This window comes from Carcharhinus amblyrhynchos, chromosome 14 (assembly GCF_965287045.1).
Source record: "Carcharhinus amblyrhynchos chromosome 14, sCarAmb.v2.hapA, whole genome shotgun sequence".
In the NCBI taxonomy this organism is placed as follows: Eukaryota; Metazoa; Chordata; class Chondrichthyes; order Carcharhiniformes; family Carcharhinidae; genus Carcharhinus; species Carcharhinus amblyrhynchos.
Window position 1 is genome coordinate 53,464,061 of NC_137337.1, and position 19,530 is coordinate 53,483,590.

At 41.6% G+C, this 19,530-nt stretch overlaps 1 protein-coding gene and 1 pseudogene across 7 annotated transcripts in view; both read left to right on the forward strand.

Moving 5' to 3' along the window:
• The window catches only part of hectd1 (HECT domain containing 1), a 123,178-nt gene that overhangs the window by 78,971 nt on the left and 24,677 nt on the right, over positions 1 to 19,530 (forward strand). For 4 of the 7 annotated variants that reach the window (XM_080202878.1, XM_080202883.1, XM_080202880.1 and 1 more), the window contains exons 22-24: positions 7,558 to 7,724; positions 10,486 to 10,662; positions 18,371 to 19,213. In XM_080202878.1, the coding sequence (XP_080059004.1) occupies positions 7,558 to 7,724; positions 10,486 to 10,662; positions 18,371 to 19,213 (1,187 nt within the window). The remainder of the gene's footprint in view (positions 1 to 7,557; positions 7,725 to 10,485; positions 10,663 to 18,370; positions 19,214 to 19,530) is intronic. The other 3 variants (XM_080202881.1, XM_080202882.1, XM_080202885.1) reach the window with 1 other exon arrangement.
• On the forward strand, positions 8,248 to 10,133 carry LOC145352331 (small ribosomal subunit protein uS17 pseudogene; annotated as a pseudogene).

The window sequence follows — 19,530 nt, forward strand, 5'->3', positions numbered from 1 at the left end:
TCCAATTTAATTGGTCTTAAAACTAGGCCCTGATTATATTACCACAGTTGGTGTAGTCATAAGATAAAGGGTTTAGAGGGGGCAGATGTCTTGAAATATATTCAGGAGAGCTTTTTATGTCACTGTTGAAGGTCCAACCAAGGGTAGCGTGATGCTGGAACTATTCTGGGGAATGAAGCTGGACAATGTTCAGGGTAGCAGTGTTTTTTGTGATAGCAAACACAACACGGGGCAATTTAAGTTTGTTATGGAAAGGGAAAAGGATAGCCAGCAAAACAAGGTTTTTGGATTGGGGGAAAGCAGATTTTAACAAGACAGGATCTGGCCAAAGTAAACTGGAAACAGTTTCTTGTGGGAAAATCTACAGCAGAGCAGTGAGGGGAGAGCGAGGTGCGTTGAAAAAGGAGAGTACGTGACCAATATCTTCCCTTCAGTGTGAAATATAGGAGCAGCAAGCCCAGAGAACTCTGGGTATCAAGGAATATTCAGGTCTAGATAAAAAAAAAGAGGCTTTTAGCAAGTACAAAGGGAGCAAATCAGCAGAGGCCTTAGTGGAATATAAAAGGTGTAAGGAGGAGTTTACAGCAATTAGAGCAAAGCGGGGCATGAAAAAGCACTGGTGGATAAGATTAAGGAGAATCTCAAGATATTCTGTAAGTATATTAAAGGGACGAGAATAACCCAGGGAATGAGTAGTAACCAAGAGGGCAATCTGCATGGAGCTGGAGGACGTTGGTAGAGTGTTAAACAAGTACTAGATATCTGTCTTCATTTGAGAAGGAAGATGTAGGTACAGAATTTGGAGAGCAATTGAGATTTTTGAACAGTTTGACATTGGCTACAAGAAGATGTAGGCGGAATGGTTAAATGGGCAGATCAGTGGCAGGTGGAATTTAACCCTGAAAAATGTGAGGTGAAACACTTTGGAAGGAGTAATTTGACAAGGAAGTACTCAGTGAATGGTAGGACACTGTCCACAGATCTCTGAAGGCAGAAGGGCATGTTCGTTGGGTGGTTATCAATTGAAGCATAGATTACAAAAGCAGGAAAGTCATGTTGGTGTTCGATAGAACTTTGGTGAGACCATAGCTAGAGTACTTTGCGCAGTTCTGGTCGCCAAATTATGGGAAAGGTGTGATTGCACTGGAGGGGGTGCAGTGGGTACTCACCAGGATGTTGCCTGGGATGAGACATTTAAGTTATGAAGAGAGGTTGGGTTGGCTTGGGTTGTTTTTGTTGAAGCAGAGAAGACTAAGAGAGGATCTGGTTGAAGTACACTAGTCATAGCGGTTTACACCACACCTTCTTTATTAGAAAACTTGTAAGCTAATTCCATTTGGCCTATACCCCTCTTTACCCATCTTACCCATGTAACTATCTAAATGCTTTTTAAAAGACAAAATTGTACCTACCTCTTCTACTACCTCTGGCAACTTGTTCCACACACTCACCACTCTTTGTGTGAAAAAATTGCTCCTCTGGACACTTGTATCTCTTCCCTCTCATCTTACACCTATGCCCTCTAGTTTTAGACCTCACTACCTTTGGGAAAAGATATTGACTATCTCGCAGATCTGTGCTCATTATTTTGTAGACCTCTATAAGGTCAACCCTGAGCCTTCTACGTTCCAGAGAAAAAAGTCCTAGTCTATCCAGCCTCTCCTTATAACTCAATCCATCAAGTCCCAGTTGCATCCGAGTAAATCTTTTCTGCACTCTTTCTAGTTTAGCAATATCCTTTTTATAATAGGGTGACCAGAATTGCACACAGTATTCCAAGTGTGGCCTTACCAATGTCTTGCACAACTTTAACAAGATGTCCTAACTCCTGTATTCTATGTTCTGAATGATGAAACCAAGCGTGCTGAATGCCTCCTTCACCACTCTGTCCACCTGTGACTCCACTTTCAAGGAACTATGAACATGTACCACTAGATATTTGTTCTGTAACTCTCCCCAACACCCTACCATTAACTGATTAAGTCCTGCCCTGGTTCAGTCTAGCAAAATGCATCACCTCGCATTTGTCTAAATTAACCTCCATTTGCCACAAGATCCCATTGCAGTTGGAGATGACTTTCTTTGTTGGCCACTATGCCACCAATCTTAATGTCACCTGCAAACTTACTAACCACACCTCCTATATTCTCATCCAAATCGTTAACATAAATGGCAAATAACAGTGGATCCAGCACTGATCCCTGAGGCACACTGCTGGTCAGAGGCCTCCAGTTTGAAAAACAACTGTCTACAACCACCCGCTGGCTTCTGTCAAGAAGCCAATTTTGTATCCATTTAGATAGCTCATTCTGAATCCCGTGAGATTTAACTTTATGCAGCAACCTACTATGCGGCACTTTGTCAAAGGCCTTGCTAAAGTCCATGGAGACAAGATCGACTGCACTGCCCTCATCTACCTTCTTGGTTACCCCTTCAAAAAACTCAGTTAAATTTGTGAGACATGATTTTCCACTCAGGTCGTGCTGACTGAGACTAATCAGTCCTTGCGTCTCTAAATGTCTATAGATCCTGTCTCTCAAAATACCTTCCAACAATTTACCCACCACAGATGTGAGGCTCACTGGCCTGTAGTTCCCAGGCATTTCCCTGCAGCCCTTTTTAAACAAAGGCACAACATTTGCTACTGTCCAACCTTCAAGTTCCTCACCCATGGCAATCGATGATTCAAATATCTCTGCTAGGGGACCCGCTATTTCCTCCCTAGCCTCCCACAGTGTCCTGGGATACACTTCATCAGGTCCCGGGGTTTGATGCGTTTTAAGACTTCCAGCAGCTCTGTCTCTGTAATGTGTACACTCCTCAAGACATCACTATTTATTCCCCAAGTTCCCTAATATCCACGCTTTTCTTAACAGTAAATACTGATGAGTAATATTCATTTAGGATCTTGCCCATCTCTTGTGGGTCTGCACGTAGATGACCTTGTTGATCCTCAAGAGGCCCTACTGTCTCCCTTGTTGCTCTTTTGCCCTTTATCTATTTGTAGAAGCTCTTTGGATTCTCCTTTGCCTTATCTACCAAAACAATTTCATGTCCCCTTTTTGCCCTCCCTGATTTCTCTCTTAACTCTATTCCTACACCCCCTTTACTCTTCAAGGGATTCACTTGATCCCAGCTACCTATGCATGTCACGTGCCTCTTTCTTCTTCTTGACCAGAGCCTAGGTTATGATGGACATAAACAGAATGGATCAGGAGCAGCTGTTCCCCTCACAAGGGGACATAGCTCAGGATAGGGTCAAGAGTTTTAGAGGAATGTGAGGAAGAACTTTTTTACCCAAAGGTTGATAATGGCCTGGAATGCGTCGCCTTGGAGGGTGGTGGAAGCGGGTTGCCTCACATCCTTTAAAAAGTACTTGGATGAGAATGTTGCATGTCATAACATTCAAGGCTATGGACCAAATGCTAGTAGATTGGATTAGCTGGGAATTCAGTGTTTCTCGCATGTCGTTGCAGACTTAGTGGGCCAAAGGGCCTCTTCTGTGCTGTGTGATTCTACGATTTAGTAGGGAGTGAGAAGGTATTGAAGGTTTTGGTGAGCTTCAAAGTGGACAAATGCTCAGATCTGGATGAGTTACATAGAAAATAGGAGCAGGAAGAAGCCACTCAGCCCTTCAAGCCTACTCAGCTATTCATTATTATCACATCTGATCATCCAACTCAATAGCCTAATCTGCCTTGCCCCAAACCTTTTGAGTCCCCTTCGCCTCAAGTGCTGTATCTAACTTCTTCTTGAAACGTTTTGAATGTTTTGGCCTCAACTACTTTCTATGGTAGTGAGTTCCACAGGTTGACCATTCTCTTCGTAAATAAATTTCTCCTCTGTCCTAAACTCTGTACCCTGTATCCTCAGACTGTGACACCTGGTTTTGGACAGCCCCACTATTGTGAACATCCTTCTTGCACCTACCCTTCCTAGTCTTGTTAAAATTTTATAGGTTTCTATGAGATTGTCCTTTGTTCTTATGAACTCCAGCAAATACAATTCGAACCATTTCAATCTATCCTCATATGTCAGTCCTGCCATTCCAGGAATCAGTCTGGTAAACCTTCTCTTGCACTCCCTCAAGAGCAAGGTCATCCTTCCTCAGATAAGGAGACCAAAACTGCACACAGTATTCCAGGTGTGGCCTAGCCAAAGCTCTGTATAATTGCATCCAGAAATCCATGCTCCTGAGCTCAAATCCTTTTGCTATGAAGACCAACATACCATTTGAGCTATGAAAAGAGGCTGGATCGGCTCAGGTTGTTTTCTTTAGAGCAGATAAGGCTGAGGGGAGACCTGATTGAGGTGCAGAACATTATGTGGGGTGTGGACATGATGCAGCTTTTCCCTTAATTGAAGGGTCAGTATTGGGAGCATAATTTTAAGATGTGGGATAGGAGGGTCAGAAGAGGTTTCAGGAAATATTTTCTCACCCAAAGTGCATTGGGAATTTGCAGTACATGAAAGTGTAGTAGAAGTAGGAAACCTCTCGATCTTCAAAAAGTAAGGAGCACTTGAAATGTCAACACATCCAAGGCTATGGGCCAAGTGTTGGAAAGTGGGATTAGTGTAGACTTAGTGTAATTTGTCAGTGCAAACTTGATGGGCTGAAGGGACATCTGCCGCATTTGTTCTGCGGCTGGTGGCGAGAGAATCAACATGGGGAAAACCTCATCCTGTCCAATCTTCCTGCCACAGATGCGCCTGTCCATGATGGTAAGAGTAAACACCGCACAGTTCTTGAAGTCCTGCCTTGCACTGGGGACACACTCAGTCTTGTGTGGCACTTGCAGAATGATAAATGGGGCAAATTCAGAGCTGATCTAGCAGCTTATTACTGGGCATCCAAAAGATACTATGGATCATAAGCAGCAACTTCATGGTCTAGCAAATTCTCTTGCTTTCTATAACCATTAAGAATCATCCCTAGTTAATTGAGAATGTAGAAAAACATGCCAGGAGCAGTGCAGGGCATATCTAAACCTGAGTCTAGTGCAGCTACAACAGAGGATTAGTTGCATACCTAAACAGCTTTACAGCTCTGCCATATCCAGTTATGAATGGTGGTGGATGGTTAAACAAGTAACTGGAGGAGATGGCTCTGCAAAACCCTCCATCCTCAATGATGAAGGAACCCAGGACATCAGTGCAAAAGACAAAAAGCTGATAAACTTGCAACAATCTTCAACAGAAGCACTCAGTGGATGATCCATCTCCACCTCTCCTGAAGTCCAAAGCATCATAGATGCCGATCTTCCACCAATTCTGTTTAATCCACGTGATATTGAGGAATCGCTAAATGTGCTAGATACAGCAAAGGATAAGGGCCATGACAGCATGCCATCTGTATTTTTGAAAACCTCCAAAACTAGCTGCCCCCCCAGCCAAGTTGTACACCTACAATGTTGGCACCTGCACAACAATGTAGAAAATTGCCAGGGGGTATTTCTTGCCACACCAATTACCACACCATCAGTCTACTCTGAGTCATTCACAGAGCTTTGGGAGATGCTGTTGATGTGCACTATGAAAGGGCGCTTAGGCAGGATTAATCTATTTAGTGGGGCTCTGTTTCGGTTCCATCAGGGCCATTTGGACACAAAGGAGCAATTTATCATGGCCAATCCACCTAACCTGCATGTCTTTAGACTGTGGGAGGAAACTGGAGCACCTGGGGGAAACCCAGGCAGACACTGGGAGAATGTAGATACTCCACACACTGTCACCTACGAGCAGAATCAAACCTGGGTCCTGACGTTGTGAGGCAGCATTGCTAACCACTGCCACCATTTGTTCAAAAAGGGGTGTAATGATGAGCCCAGCAAGTACAGACCAGTCCATTTAACTTTGGTTGTGGAAAAACTTCTACAAACAATAATCAGGGACAAAATTAATAGCCACATGACAGATAACAGGTTAATAAAGGAAAGCCAGCATGGATTCCTTGAGGGAAAATTGTGCTCAACTAACTCACTGGAGTTTTTTTTTGAAGACCTAAGAGTGGTCTGATGAGAGCAGTGCTGTTGATGTGGTGCAGATGGACTAAGAAACAGCATTTGAAACCGAGTTGCACAACAGACTTGCGAGCAAAATAATGGTTCATGAAATAAAGGGGAAGGTAACAAGGATATTGTTCTCTACTTTCAAATTGTATTAGTGACAGGAAACAGTGAGAAGTGGTAAATTGATGTTTCGCGGGCTAAAAGAACATTTGTAGTGGAGTTCCCCAGGGATCAGCATTGGGACCTTGCTTTTCCTGATATAAATTAATAACCTAAGACTTGATGATTTCAAAATTTGTCGATGATGTGAAACTTGGAAACATTGCAAACTGAGGAGAATAGAACTCCATTGAAGGTGTCAATACAGATTGAGAAAGCAGTTAATAAACCATACAATATCCTAGGCTTATTAAATGACATCACAGAATACCAGATCAAGGAAGTTTTGTTGAACTTGTATAGGATACGGTGCAGCCTCATCTGGAGTTTTGCATCCATCTGGGTGCCATACTTAAGGGAAGCTAAGACAGCATTGGAGGGGGGATGGTGGGGGAGTACAAAAAAGATGCATGAAAATAGTTCTAGAAATGAAGAATTTCAGCTATGAAGCTGGATTTCTCTTGGAGAAGAAAAGGTTGAGAGGAAATTTGATAGAGGTATTAAAATCAGTGTAGATGGGGAGAAACTTTCTCACTCATAGAATCGAATAGCCTCCTGCACTATAAAGGATCTCTTTGAGTTCAAGATTAAGACAGATTGTGGGATTTAGTTTTCATATTTTCTGTCCAATATTTGTAATGTTTTTAATTCTAAATACTTAATGACAGCACAATACAAGGGAGAGCATCTCCAGTGTAAGTACAGTCAGTGTGTGGTTGTAGTCAGTGATGACCTGTCTGGCTGGGTTAGGCAGTTGGTTCCCTAATTCTTCAAAACTCTAAAACCTGAAGTGTGAATGAAGTTTAATTTAGTGGGATTCACAATGTTGTTGGAATTAAAAGTGATCATAGATACGGTAGAAAATATTAAAAATCTCATCAAAAGTGAGAATTATGATAGAAATAACAAATGAAAATACAGATGAATACTGTTTAAACTTCAATTGAACAGAGCTAATCCATGTGACTTTGTATCAGCACCTTCCTCAAAACCTCCAGATTTAACTTATTTCTGGGGTGCCTTCCTTTCTATCTGGTTCAATAAAGACCCTGACTCTTCGGTGCAGGTCTCTAAGCCTGTACTTTCTTCTGAAAGTGAGGTTTTTTTAAAAAAAATTCGGATTTATAACTTTGCAGTCTTGAATCTTTACCTCATTCACCATTGTACAGTGAGATGAATCCTTCTTATTTTACATTCCTTTGAACTCCTGACATTTTTAATGATGTTATCATTGTGAATGTGCAAACAAAGCTTTCCAGTAGAGTCAGGGGTTAGTGAATTCTAAAACAGCAGTGTTTTTATATGCTTAACTGTTTTTATCAGAAGTTTACAGTATATTTCTAGATGTGTCAAAATTTTTGGCCAAATTTCAAAACAAAATTATGTTTAGGTCTACAGCAACATGGCCTCTGGATTCTCCAAAGGATGAGAAACAGGGATGGCGACATATTCGGATTAAACAGATGGGTAAAAATGCCAGTGGGCAGACTCATTACCTCTCCCTCTCAGGTTTTGAACTGTATGGGACAGTCTCTGGTGCATGTGAAGACCAATTAGGTAAGAAAATTGCTGTTAAAGCATGAACATTTCAGAATTATTTATAATTAGTTTACAAAATTAATGCAGATGTGCTTTTTTATTCACTTTGTCCTCTGACTTCCTTGTCTTGTAAAGTTCAGCATTTTGTTTCGAAATGTATTTTAACTCAAAGCCAAAAGGAAATTGTGGAGATGCACCTCAGTTCAGAGATATGCTGATGTGATCGAGTTGCCATGGGGAGAGAACTTTGTACAGAATCTGTGCGTGGTAGCACTTTTAACAACTATTCACTGCATTTCATAGAAAAGGGGCAGCTGCTCTTTGAGACATGAAAATAAAGGAGCACCCAAAAGCAAGATGAGCAATTTCAAATGTCACGTTAATGACTAAGCAAAGTGCTTTCTAGAGCTATGGTTCCCAGTCTGTGCATCAAAGCAAAAAAGATTGAAAATGATTCAAAATTCATTTAATTAAACTAACCATCGTCTTCAGCTCTGTGATCAGCATCTCCAAGACCCAACGTACCTTAGGTCTCCTATGCATGCAGGGCCAGGAAAGCCGCGCACACACGGTTGAGATTTTTTACACCGGTCAGGCTTATGTGCATGACCAACGGGACTTGAAGCTGAAAACAAAGGCCCCATATGCCCCCACAAAAAACGAAAACCCTGGGAGAAGTGAGAGATATGGAGAAGTAAAAAATGGCATATGTTGTTCTGAAAACCATAATATTGCAACCATGCCAATAACTTGTATTGTTATCAAAAACAGAAAATGTTGGAAAATGTAAGCAGATCTGAGAGCATCTGTGAAGAAAGAACAGAGCTAACGTTTTGAGCCTGGATGAGTCCCAGAGCTCGCAGGCTTGAAATATTAGCTCTGTTATCTCCACAGATGCTATCGGACCTGCTGAGGTTTTCCAGCATTTTCTGTTTTTGTTTCAGATTCAAGCATCTGCAGTATTTTGCTTTTAATTTGTACCAATAGTAATATGCAGCTAATGCCTAGATGTGAGATTAACATTACGTTGAGATTTCAGTCCTGCAATTCAACTTTCTTCTGTTTTTTAAATTGTTACCATTTTTCTGCCTGAATTAATAGTACTCAAAATATTAATACAAGAGCAAAATGTTGCAGATGCTGACATAAAAAGAAAAAATATTGGAAAAACTCATATAACCAAGCAGCATCTTTGGGGAAAAACAGTCAGCATTCACATTGATGACCATTTCAAAACCTTACAATAGGTGTGCTTCCAATTTTTTTAAAGTGTAGAAGTGTGCCATGACACACAAAAGGTTGAGAACCACTGTTTGAGAGAAAGGGAACAGAATATCTGGCACTCTTGGAGGATTAAGAAGTATAAAGTATTTCAGGTGTGCCTTGCTGATGATGATTATATCTGGGAAAACATGGGCTGAAGGGGAACAGTTGTCGAAGGATATTGGAATTCAAGCAGGCATGCTGAGGGAAGTGAATCTTTACAGGGGAGTGGAGTGACTGTTGAACTGTTACTGTAATGCTACCTATCTTCCAGAAGCATGATGCACTGTAAGATATATTTCTGAAGTGTTAGTTAATGCAAAAATGGCTTTTCTTGCATAGAGATGATCTTTCTTCAGAATTATTCCACCTGAAACATTAGCACTGTTCCTTACTGCAGATGATGCCTGACCTGCTGAGTATTTCCAAGCAGTTATTTTTATTTCAGATTTCCAGTATGCACGGTGTTTTACTTTTGTACCTTTTACCTTTACCCTTCCCAAATATTGGTAAACAACCAATATTTAAAACTAAAGTAATATTTGATCTATATTGACTTTAGTTTTTCTTTGTTACGTACACAAGCTTAAAATGTGGAATCCTGTCCTTTGATTCTTTCTGTTGGGCTCTGGGAAATTCACCTCTCTTAGGGTACAGGGTACAGATGCTTTAGGGAAATCACCTTCTGAGGCATGAGATAGCAGACAACCAAACTGAGAGAGCTTACCAAAAGCAGCCCACCATCTTTCAGAAAAAAAAGAGGGCACTTGTGAGTGAAGGCAGCAAGGAAAAGCTTCCCCGCTACGATCATAATGTAGGCCTGGGGTTTCAAGACTCCACGCGAGGCCTTTGATGGGACCTTCATTGCCTGTGAATGGACACTTCTTGTCAATGTGTCAATCTGGGGCCGGATCCTGACAGGTGTTGTGACTAAGATGGAGATGCAGTGGACCACTGTTATTTGCAGAGACTACCTGCACTACATCAGGAAGTACAACCGCTTTGAAAAATGACACAAGAACATGTCTGTTGACCTATCGGCTTGCTTCATGGATGTACAGTGTGACCGTGGGGGAGTGCCGGCCCCTCAGTACAACTGTGCGTTTCAATGTCCTCAAGGTCACTAAAGCTGCAGGAGCCAAGAAACAATTCCAGAAATTTTGAATGTGTTTGTAAAGCAAATCAGCTGCAATAAATTCATTTGTGAACAGACAAAAAAAGGATTGTAACAATTTGAGATTCTTGCTAGATTGAACCCAAAGGCTTTAAAACTGGTATCCTGTTGCAATAAGAATGCTAATTTAACACCAGGTGTTTTGAAAGTGTCTGCTAGTTGGATAACATTGTACCTAATACAGATAGACTGTTGCAAAAGTTGTTTGTTTTTAATCTCAGACTAGTCAACCTAACATTGTATGTAGCATATGTAACTTACTATTAATTAAGCATTCTCGTTTCTTTTCTCTCTATTCCCTCCAAAGGAGATATGATATTTACTATTCTGGTTCCTTTATAGGAAAAGCAGCTAAGGAAGCAGAAGCCAACCTAAGGAGACAAAGACGCCTGGTGCGTTCTCAGGTTCTGAAGTACATGGTGCCAGGTGCACGTGTAGTTAGAGGCATTGACTGGAAATGGAGAGATCAAGATGGCAATCCACCAGGTGAAGGCACTATCACAGGAGAACTGCATAATGGTAAACCAGTACGATTTGTTTTTATCCTTGCAGCACTAAATGCAGTATTTGTCACACTTACTGATGTGTAGTGGTCTTGAATAGAAAATCTGGAGTCTTCATTTCGAAATTCTTGTCATGGTTAAAAACAAGAACCCAGGTTTGAGTGAAATGTAAATTCCCGCTTTTTGGTGTGAGATACATCTGTGCTGGTAATGTTTTTTGTGACCCTGCGTGTGAGCTGCTTTCTTGAGTTTTCCCTACTTCACCTGTATTTCATGACACTAGGTTTTATTCCAGTCTGAATTAACTATGTCCAATGGTAGAATTCGAAATACTTGAGATGAAGTGGTCATAAATTACTGCAAAATGTTGAAAAAAATAGAATCTTCATTGTTTTTGCTGATCAAATACAAACCTTTAAAGTTTGGATCTAACTTGTTTGATTTGTTTGAGCCACTTGGGAGATTTAAATTAGTTTGGCAGGGGGATGGGACCCAAAGCAGTAGGGAGACAGAAGAGAAGTTGAGGACCGCACAGAAGTAAAGAGAGCACATTAAATAGTAAAGGCAGTGTTAGTAATCGTAGTACCAGACAGATCAGGCAAAAATAAGTCAGAGAGCAAGGGATGTCCAGATTAAATTGCATTTATTTCAATGCACGAGGTCTGACAGGCAAGGCAGATGAACTCAGGACATGGATCTATCGATACATGGGACTGGGATATTGTAGCAATTACTGAAACATGGCTGAAGGAGGGACAGGATTGCCAGCTCCCTGTTCCAGGATGTAGATGCAATAGGAAAGATAGAACAGGAGATACGAGAGGAGTGGGAGTTGCACTTTTGATTAAGGAAAACATCCCAGCAGTACTGAGTGTGGATATATCTGAGGGTTTGCCCACTGAGTCTGTGTGGGTAGAACTCAGAAATAAGAAGGGGGAAATCATTTTGATAGATCCCCCCCTAAATAGTCAGTGGGAAATTGAGGAACAAATATGTAAGGAGATTACAGATAGCTCCAAGAGAAAGAGGCGGCATCTTCACACATTGGTTAGCACTGTGCCTCACAGCTCCAGGGACCTGGGTTTGATTCCTGGCTCGGATCACTGTCTGTGTGGAATCTGCATATTTTCCCCATGTTTGCATGGGTTTCCTCTGGGTGCTCTGGTTACTCCTACAGCCCAAAGATGTGCGGGTTAGGTTGATTGGCCATGCTAAACTGCCCCTTAGTCTCCTGGTTAGAGGGATTAACAGGATAAAAATGTAAAGTTATGGGGGTAGGGCCAAGGTGGGATTGTGGTTAGTGCAGACTCAATGGGCTGAATGGCCTCCTTTTGCACTGTAGGGATTCTATGATTCTATAAAAAAAAACCTAAACTGGCAATAGTGGGGGATTTTAACTTTCCCAACACTGACTGGGACAGCCATAGTATTAGAGGGTTGTATAGAGAAAAAATTGTTGTGTATTCAGGAGAATTTCTCATTCAGTATGTGGATGGCCTGACTAGAGAGGGTGCAAAACTTGAACTCCACTTGGGAAATAAGGAAGGGTAGGTGACATAAGTGTTAGTGAGGGATCACTTTGGGACCAGTGACTATAATTCTATTTGCTTTAAGATTGCTAAGGAGAATGATAGGTATAGCCCAAAAGGTAAAATTCTAAATTGGGGCAAGGCCAATTTTGATGGCATCAGGCAGGAACTTTCAACAGTTAATTGGGGGAGTTTATGGGAAGGCAAAGGGACATCTGGTAAGTGGGGGGCTTTCAAAAGTGTATTAACCAGTGTTCAGGGTAAATACATTCCTACTAGAGTGAAGGGCAAGGCTGGTAGAAGTAGGGAACCCTGGATGACTGAGGATTTTGAGGCCCTGGTCAAGAAGAAGAAGAAGGGGGCACATGACATGTTAAAGTAGCTGGGATTAACTACTTATCCCTGAAGAGTAACATGTAGAAGTAGAGGTAAGAGAGAAATCTGGAGAGCAAAAAGGGAACACAAGATTGTTTTGGCAGATACTGCAAAGGAGAATCCAAAGAGCTTCGACAAGTACATAAAAGGCAAAAGAGAAATTAGGGAGAAGTAAGGCTTCTTAAGGATCAACAAGGTCTATCTATGTGCAGTTCCACAAGAGATTGGTGAGATCCTAAATGAATATTTCTCATCAGTATGTTTGTGAGAAAAGCATGGATGTTGGGGGACTTGGAGAAATAAATAGTGATGTCTTGAGAAGTGTACGTATAACAGAGGAGGAGATGCTGGAAATCTTGAAGCACATCAAAGTAGATAAATCCACAGGGCTTGATGAAGTGCATCCCAGGACATTGTGAGAGGCAAGGGAGGAAATTGCAGTTCCCCTAGCAGAGATATTTGAATCATCAATAGTCACAGGTGAGGTGCCTGAAGATTGGAGGGTGGCAAAATCCTGTCATCCAGGGTTCCCTATTTCTACTAGCCTTGCCCTTCACGCTAGTAGGAATGTGTTTACCCTGAACACTGGTTAATGCACTTGTCTAAAAAGGGCTGCAGGGAAAGACCTGGGAACTACAGGCTGCTGAGCCTCACATCTGTTGTGGGTACGTTGTTCAAAGGTATTTTGAAAGACAGGATTTACAGACATTTAGAGAAGCAAGGACTGATTAGAGATAGTCAGCATGACTTTGTGAGTGGAAGACTGCTACACAAAATAAAGGTGCATAGTGTTACAGGTAATGTATTAGCATGGATAGAGGATTGGTTAACTCGCAGAAAGCAAATGGGTGTTTTTCTGGTTGGCAATCAATGACTAGTGGTGTGTCTGAGGGATCAGTGTTGGGACCGCAATTGTTTACAATTTACAGAGATGATTTGGACTGGGGACCAAGTAGTGTGTCAAAATTTGCAGATGACGCTAAAATGGGTGGAAGAGCAAAGTATGCAGAAGACACTGGAAGTCTGCAAAGGGATATAGATAATCTAAGTGAGTGGGCAAGGATCTGGCAGATGTTGGTAAACGTGAGGTCATCCATTTTGGTAGGAGTAACAGCAAAATGGACTATTATTTAAATGGTAAAAAATTGCAGCATTCTGCTGTGCAGAGGGACCTGGGTGTCCTTGTGCAAGAATCTCAAGGAGTTGGTTTGCAGGTGTAGCAGATAATTAAGAAGGCAAATGGAATTTTATCTTTCAATTGCTAGAGGGATGGAGCTTAAAAACAGCGAGGTTATGTTGCAACTGTATAAGGTGCTGGTGAAGCCACATCTGGAGTACTGTGTATGGTTTTGGTCTCCTTACTTGAGAAAGGATGTACTGGCACTGGAGGGGGTTCATACGAGATTCATTAGGTTGATTCCGGAGTTGAGAGGGTTGGCTTATGAGGAGAGTCTGAGTAGACTGGGGCTATACTCATTGGAATTCAGAAGAATGAGGGGAGATCTTATAGAAACATATAAGATTATGAAAGGAATAGGTAAGTAAAAAGGAGGGAAGCTGTTTCCACTGGCGGGTGAACCTTGAACTGGGGGTGCATAGCCCCAAAATAAGGGGAAGCAGATTTAGGACTGAGTTGAGGAGAAACTTTTTCACACAAAGGGTTGTGAATCTATGGAATTCCCTGCCCAGTGAAGCAGTTCAGGTTACCTCATTGAATGTTTTTAAGGCAAGGATAGATACGTTTTTGAACTGGAAAGAAATTAAGGGTTATAGTGAGCAGGTGGGTAAGTGGAACTGAGTCCATGAAAAGATCAACCGTGATCTTATTGAATGGCAGAGTAGGCTCGAGGGGCCAGATGGCCTACTCCTGCTCCTAGTTCTTATGTTCTTAAAATCATGTCTCACAAATTTGATTTTTTTGAAGGGGTAACGAAGAAGGTAGGTGAGGGCTGTGCAGTTGATGTTGTCCACATGGACTTTAGCAAGACCTTTAGCAAGATACCGCATGGCAGGTTGTTGCATAAAGTTAAATCTCACAGGATCCAGGGTGAGATAGCTAAATGGATACAAAATTGGCTTGATGACAGAGGGTTGTTGTAGAGGGTTGCTTTTCAAACTGGAGGTCTGTGCCCAGTGGTTTGCCTTGGATCAGTGCTGGGTCCACTGTTATCATCTATATTTATATTTATATAGATGATTTGGATGAGAAAATAGGAGGCATGGTTAGTAAGTTTGTAAGTGACACCAAGGTTGGTGGCACAGTGGACAGTGAAGATCATCTAGGATTGCAACGGGATCTTTGATCAATTGGGCCATTGGGCTGACAAATGGCAGATGGAGATTAATTCAGATGATGCATTTTGGTAGATTGAACCAGGGCAGGACTTATTCAGTTAATGGTTGGCCACTGGGGAAAATTATAGAACAAAGATATTTAAGGGTAGAGGTTCATAGCTCCTTGAAAACGGAATCACAGGTGGACGGAGTGGTGAAGATGGCATTCGGTGTACTTGGTTTCGTTGGTCAGAACATTAAGTACAGGAGTTGGGACGTCTTATTGAAGTTGTACAAGACATTGGTACGGCCACACTTGGAGCACTTCGTACCGTTCTGGTCACCCTATTATAGAAAGGAAAATATTAAACTAGAAAGGGTGCAGAAAAAATTTACTATGATTCTACCGGGGCTTGATGTTTTGAGTTATAACGAGAGGCTGGAAAGACTGGGACTTTTTTCTCTGGAGCATCAGAGACTGAGGGGTGATCTTATAGAGGTCTATAAAATAATGAGGGCCATAGATCACCTAGACGGTCAGCATATTTTCCCAAAGGTAGGGGAGTCTAAAATTAGAGGGCATAGGTTTAAGATGAGACGGGAGAGATACAAAAGTGCCCAGAGAGGCAATTTTTTCACACAGGGTGGTGTTTGGAACAAGCTGCCAGAAGTAGTCTTAGAGACGGGTACAATTTTGTCTTTTAGAAAGCATTCAGATAGCTACGTAAGTAAGATGGCTATAGAGGGATATGGACCAAACATGGGCAGTTGGGACTGGCTTTGCAGTTTGAAAAAAGGGGCAGCATGGTCAAGTAGGGCCAAAGGGCCTGTTTCCATGCAGTAAACCTCTGACTATGATAATCTCTGTGTGTTCCAATTCATAAAGCCAGCTAAGAATAATTATGTTGTGTGGGGAAACACTAATATTTGGATTTTATTTTTCTATGACTTGTTTTTGCACTCACCACCTCAGTTGGTTTAAAAAGCAGGTGTTTGAAAGCATTTCACCCAGGTACTTAATTGAAAGCATTTTTTTAAAATTGCCAGTTTGACAACTGAATTTTCAACGCTATGAGGTTGTTCTTTTGTCTGATTTTGGGTCATCAAGGAAAGAAATTGTTATCTGACTTTGGGGTTCTGAATCCTATGCTAGTGACTGAGAAAATAGTGAATGTAATTAAGTATTTTGGCTAAGTACGATGAAAGTAAGATTGTAGAAATATCTGAGTAAGATGTGGGTAAGTCACAATGGAGATGAATATTTAAAAGGAAAATGCAGCAAAAAACATTTTATGAATGTCCAAGTGGCAAAGTACCCATAATTTTCTAAAAACATAATGTTGGGTTGGAGGATGACCTATGCTCAAGAGAGCTATATCAAAACATTTTAAACTGGTGCGACATTTGGAAATAATTATACAGGATGAAATCGAATCAGAGCTTGAAGCACATGGGCTAACCAGTTCAACCAGGATGAAACTCATGGGGCAGGTTGCGCTTGACTAATTTCACAATAGTTACAGCTGAGAAGGAGATCAATTGGCCTGTAATGGCTGCAAAGGCTCTCTGAAGGAGCAATTTACCTTTTGACACCTTTTTTCCATAGCCCACAGTTCTCATTTGCGGAGGACATGCAGGAATATATGCTTTTTAGTAATCAACAGAGATGTACAGTCACTAGATTTGAATATGTACATTATGGGTCAAAATCCCGGAACTCCCTTCCTAACAATACCGTGGATGTACATGAACCACTGCAATCTGTGTGATGAAAGAAGGCAGCTCACAACCACCTTCCCAAAGACAATTGGGGATGGGCAGTAAATGCTGGCCTAGCTAGTGACAGAATTTTAAAAAAGGTTAATCAAATAGCATATATTTAATTTGCATGTAATTGATCAGCTTCTGTGTTTTGGATAACAAAGAAACTAGAAACACTTGAGGTACACACTTAATTTGTTCAGCCTCTTTCTATTTTCTTTCTCCAAAGATACTGATTAATGTCACAATGCCCACTCAGCAAATGAAAAACGTGCTGCACAGGTTTGACATAGGAGAGGCTGAATAAACTAGGCTTGTACTCGTTAGAGTTTAGAAGAATGAGGGGAGACCTCATTGAGACATATAAGATGATGAATGGGATGGATAGGATAGAGGTGGAGAGACTCTTCCCGCTCAGAAAGGACAGTAGGACTAGGGGGCACAGCCTCAAGATAAAGGGGGGGGGCGGTTTAGAACGGAGTTGAGGAAGAATTTCTTCACTCAAAGGGTGGTGAATCTCTGGAATTCTCTGCCCGTTGAAGTGGTGGAGGCTACCTCGCTAAATATTTTTAAGACGCGAGTTGATGGGTTTTTGATAAGAGACGGGATTAAGGGTTATGGGGAGAGGGCGGGAATGTGGAACTGAGCCACGACAGATCAGCCATGATCTTATTGAATGGCGGGGCAGGCTCGAAGGGCTAGATGGCCTACTCCTGCTCCTATTTCTTATTTCTTATGTTCTTATGAATATTCAAAAGACTTTTTAATGAGATTCTTCAAAAGAAAGCTGCGAAAAACAAAGCTATGATATTTCATGGTTTATCAGGTTAGAATAGTAGTGCAAGCAAATTTGATTAATGATTAGAGGGATGAATAATTTGTGCCCTATATTGAATTTTCTGCTCATCAAGATGAAAGATGCTTTCCTATTGTAAATGTGTCAGCACTTGTCCACGTAAGATGTAACGCAACATGATGTGAAGTAAAACTTCCTACTCTCTGCTTCCGCCCCAACTTCAGAAGGAAGTTTTTGTGCCAGTTTAATACTTTTTCTGTTTTTTCACACCAGCCACCCTATGACCTTTCTGAATGGATTAATGCTGAATTAGACAGTTTTGGGCTGAAGCCCCATGCTCAATAAGTGTGGTTGCTGCTGAAATGTTTCTCATTGTTAGCGAGGAAAACTTTTTAATGTGCTTTTTTAGAATTGAAACTAACTATCCTGCGCTAGTTTTCAGTTCAGGTGTGGATGTATTGTATTGATGTCTGACAATGCATCATTACCAGTCAAAACTCCTTTATTTAACTGAAATTCAAAAGCAGTTCTATGCTTTATTCTGAATACAGTCTAATTATGTGCCAGGTATTACTCTCTTCTGCGTGACTTTTTCAGCTTGGCATTTGCAATACTACATTTCTTTATCTCTCTATTACTCAATTTTTCCTTCTCGCACTGCTTCACTGGGACCAGACTACAATTTTGTTTTAAATTCCAAAATAAATGTTAAACACAAACAATATTAAGCTGTCATAATGAATACACAATGCACAGAACTATTTTGATTTCCTTTGTGCTAGCTGTGGTTCCCTTAACCCCTCTTCAGACAGTGAACAACTCAGCAGAAAATAATTTGGAAGTTAGCTATTAACAATGCTAATTATCTGCTGTAAAACAATGTGACTGTTTCAAGTAAAGCAATAGTCTGGTCCCGTGGGGTGAAGCTGCTGTCCATATAGCTACTGTCTGCTTTCTGCTGGGTCTGATAAACTCCTGTCCCTTTCCAGGCTGGATTGATGTCACCTGGGATGCTGGTGGCTCTAACTCTTATCGTATGGGCGCAGAAGGAAAATTTGACCTCAAGCTTGCACCAGGGTACGACCCTGATTCAGCGCCATCACCCAAACCTGTTTCATCCACTGTTTCAGGCACAGCGCAGGCATGGAGCAGCTTGGTGAAAAACAACTGCCCAGACAAGATGGCGGCTACTGCACCGGGCTCCTCCAGTCGAAAAGGAAGCAGCAGTTCTGTGTGTAGCGTGGCTAGTAGCAGCGATATAAGCTTGAGCTCATCTAAAATGGATCGCAGATCTGAAAGCGTATTGGAACAGACAACTGCTTCTGGCACAGACAGTCACGAACCTATCGTTGTCCTTTCTGCTGCTGATATTTTGCCCCAAGGCGTCGTCGGATCAACTTCTAGTGCCAGTACTAGCACCTTGACTGCAGACACAGCAAGTGAAAATGTGGATAGGAAGTCTGTTCCTGATGCCACAATGCGTAATTCTGGAGAATCTGGTGCAATATCAATGGGTATTGTTAGTGTGAGCTCCCCTGATGTGAGTTCAGTAGCTGAATCATCAAACAAGGAAGCAACATCGCAACGCCCACTTAGTTCTTCAGCAAGTAACAGACTTTCAGTAAGTTCACTGTTAGCTGCTGGGGCACCCATGAGCTCAAGTGCCAGTGTGCCCAATCTGTCTTCAAGGGAAGCCTCCAGCCTTATGGAATCTTTTGTACGACGAGTTGCTAATATAGCACGTACCAACGCCACCAACAATATGAATTTAAGCCGCAGTAGCAGCGATAACAACACTAATACTCTGGGTCGGAATGTAATGAGTACTGCAAGTAAGTGATTCCAGTAAAATTTTTTCATGACTCAAATATTTTGGTATTTCATTAAAATCGTTTAATTGTGATCCTCAATGTCATGAAAGTATTCTCCGTCCAAATTTCTAATGCCATCAGGAGTCCTGGATCCTCATTTTGATAACTAATACCCTTATTATTTGAGCTGCAGGCCCTTTATTACCCCCACCCATCCCAGGGATCTAGGTGTGTGTGTACATAGATCCCTGAAAGTTGGGAATCAAGTAGATAAGGTTGTTAAGAAGGCGTACGGTGTCTTGGCGTTTATTGGTAGGGGGATTGAATTTAGGAGTCGC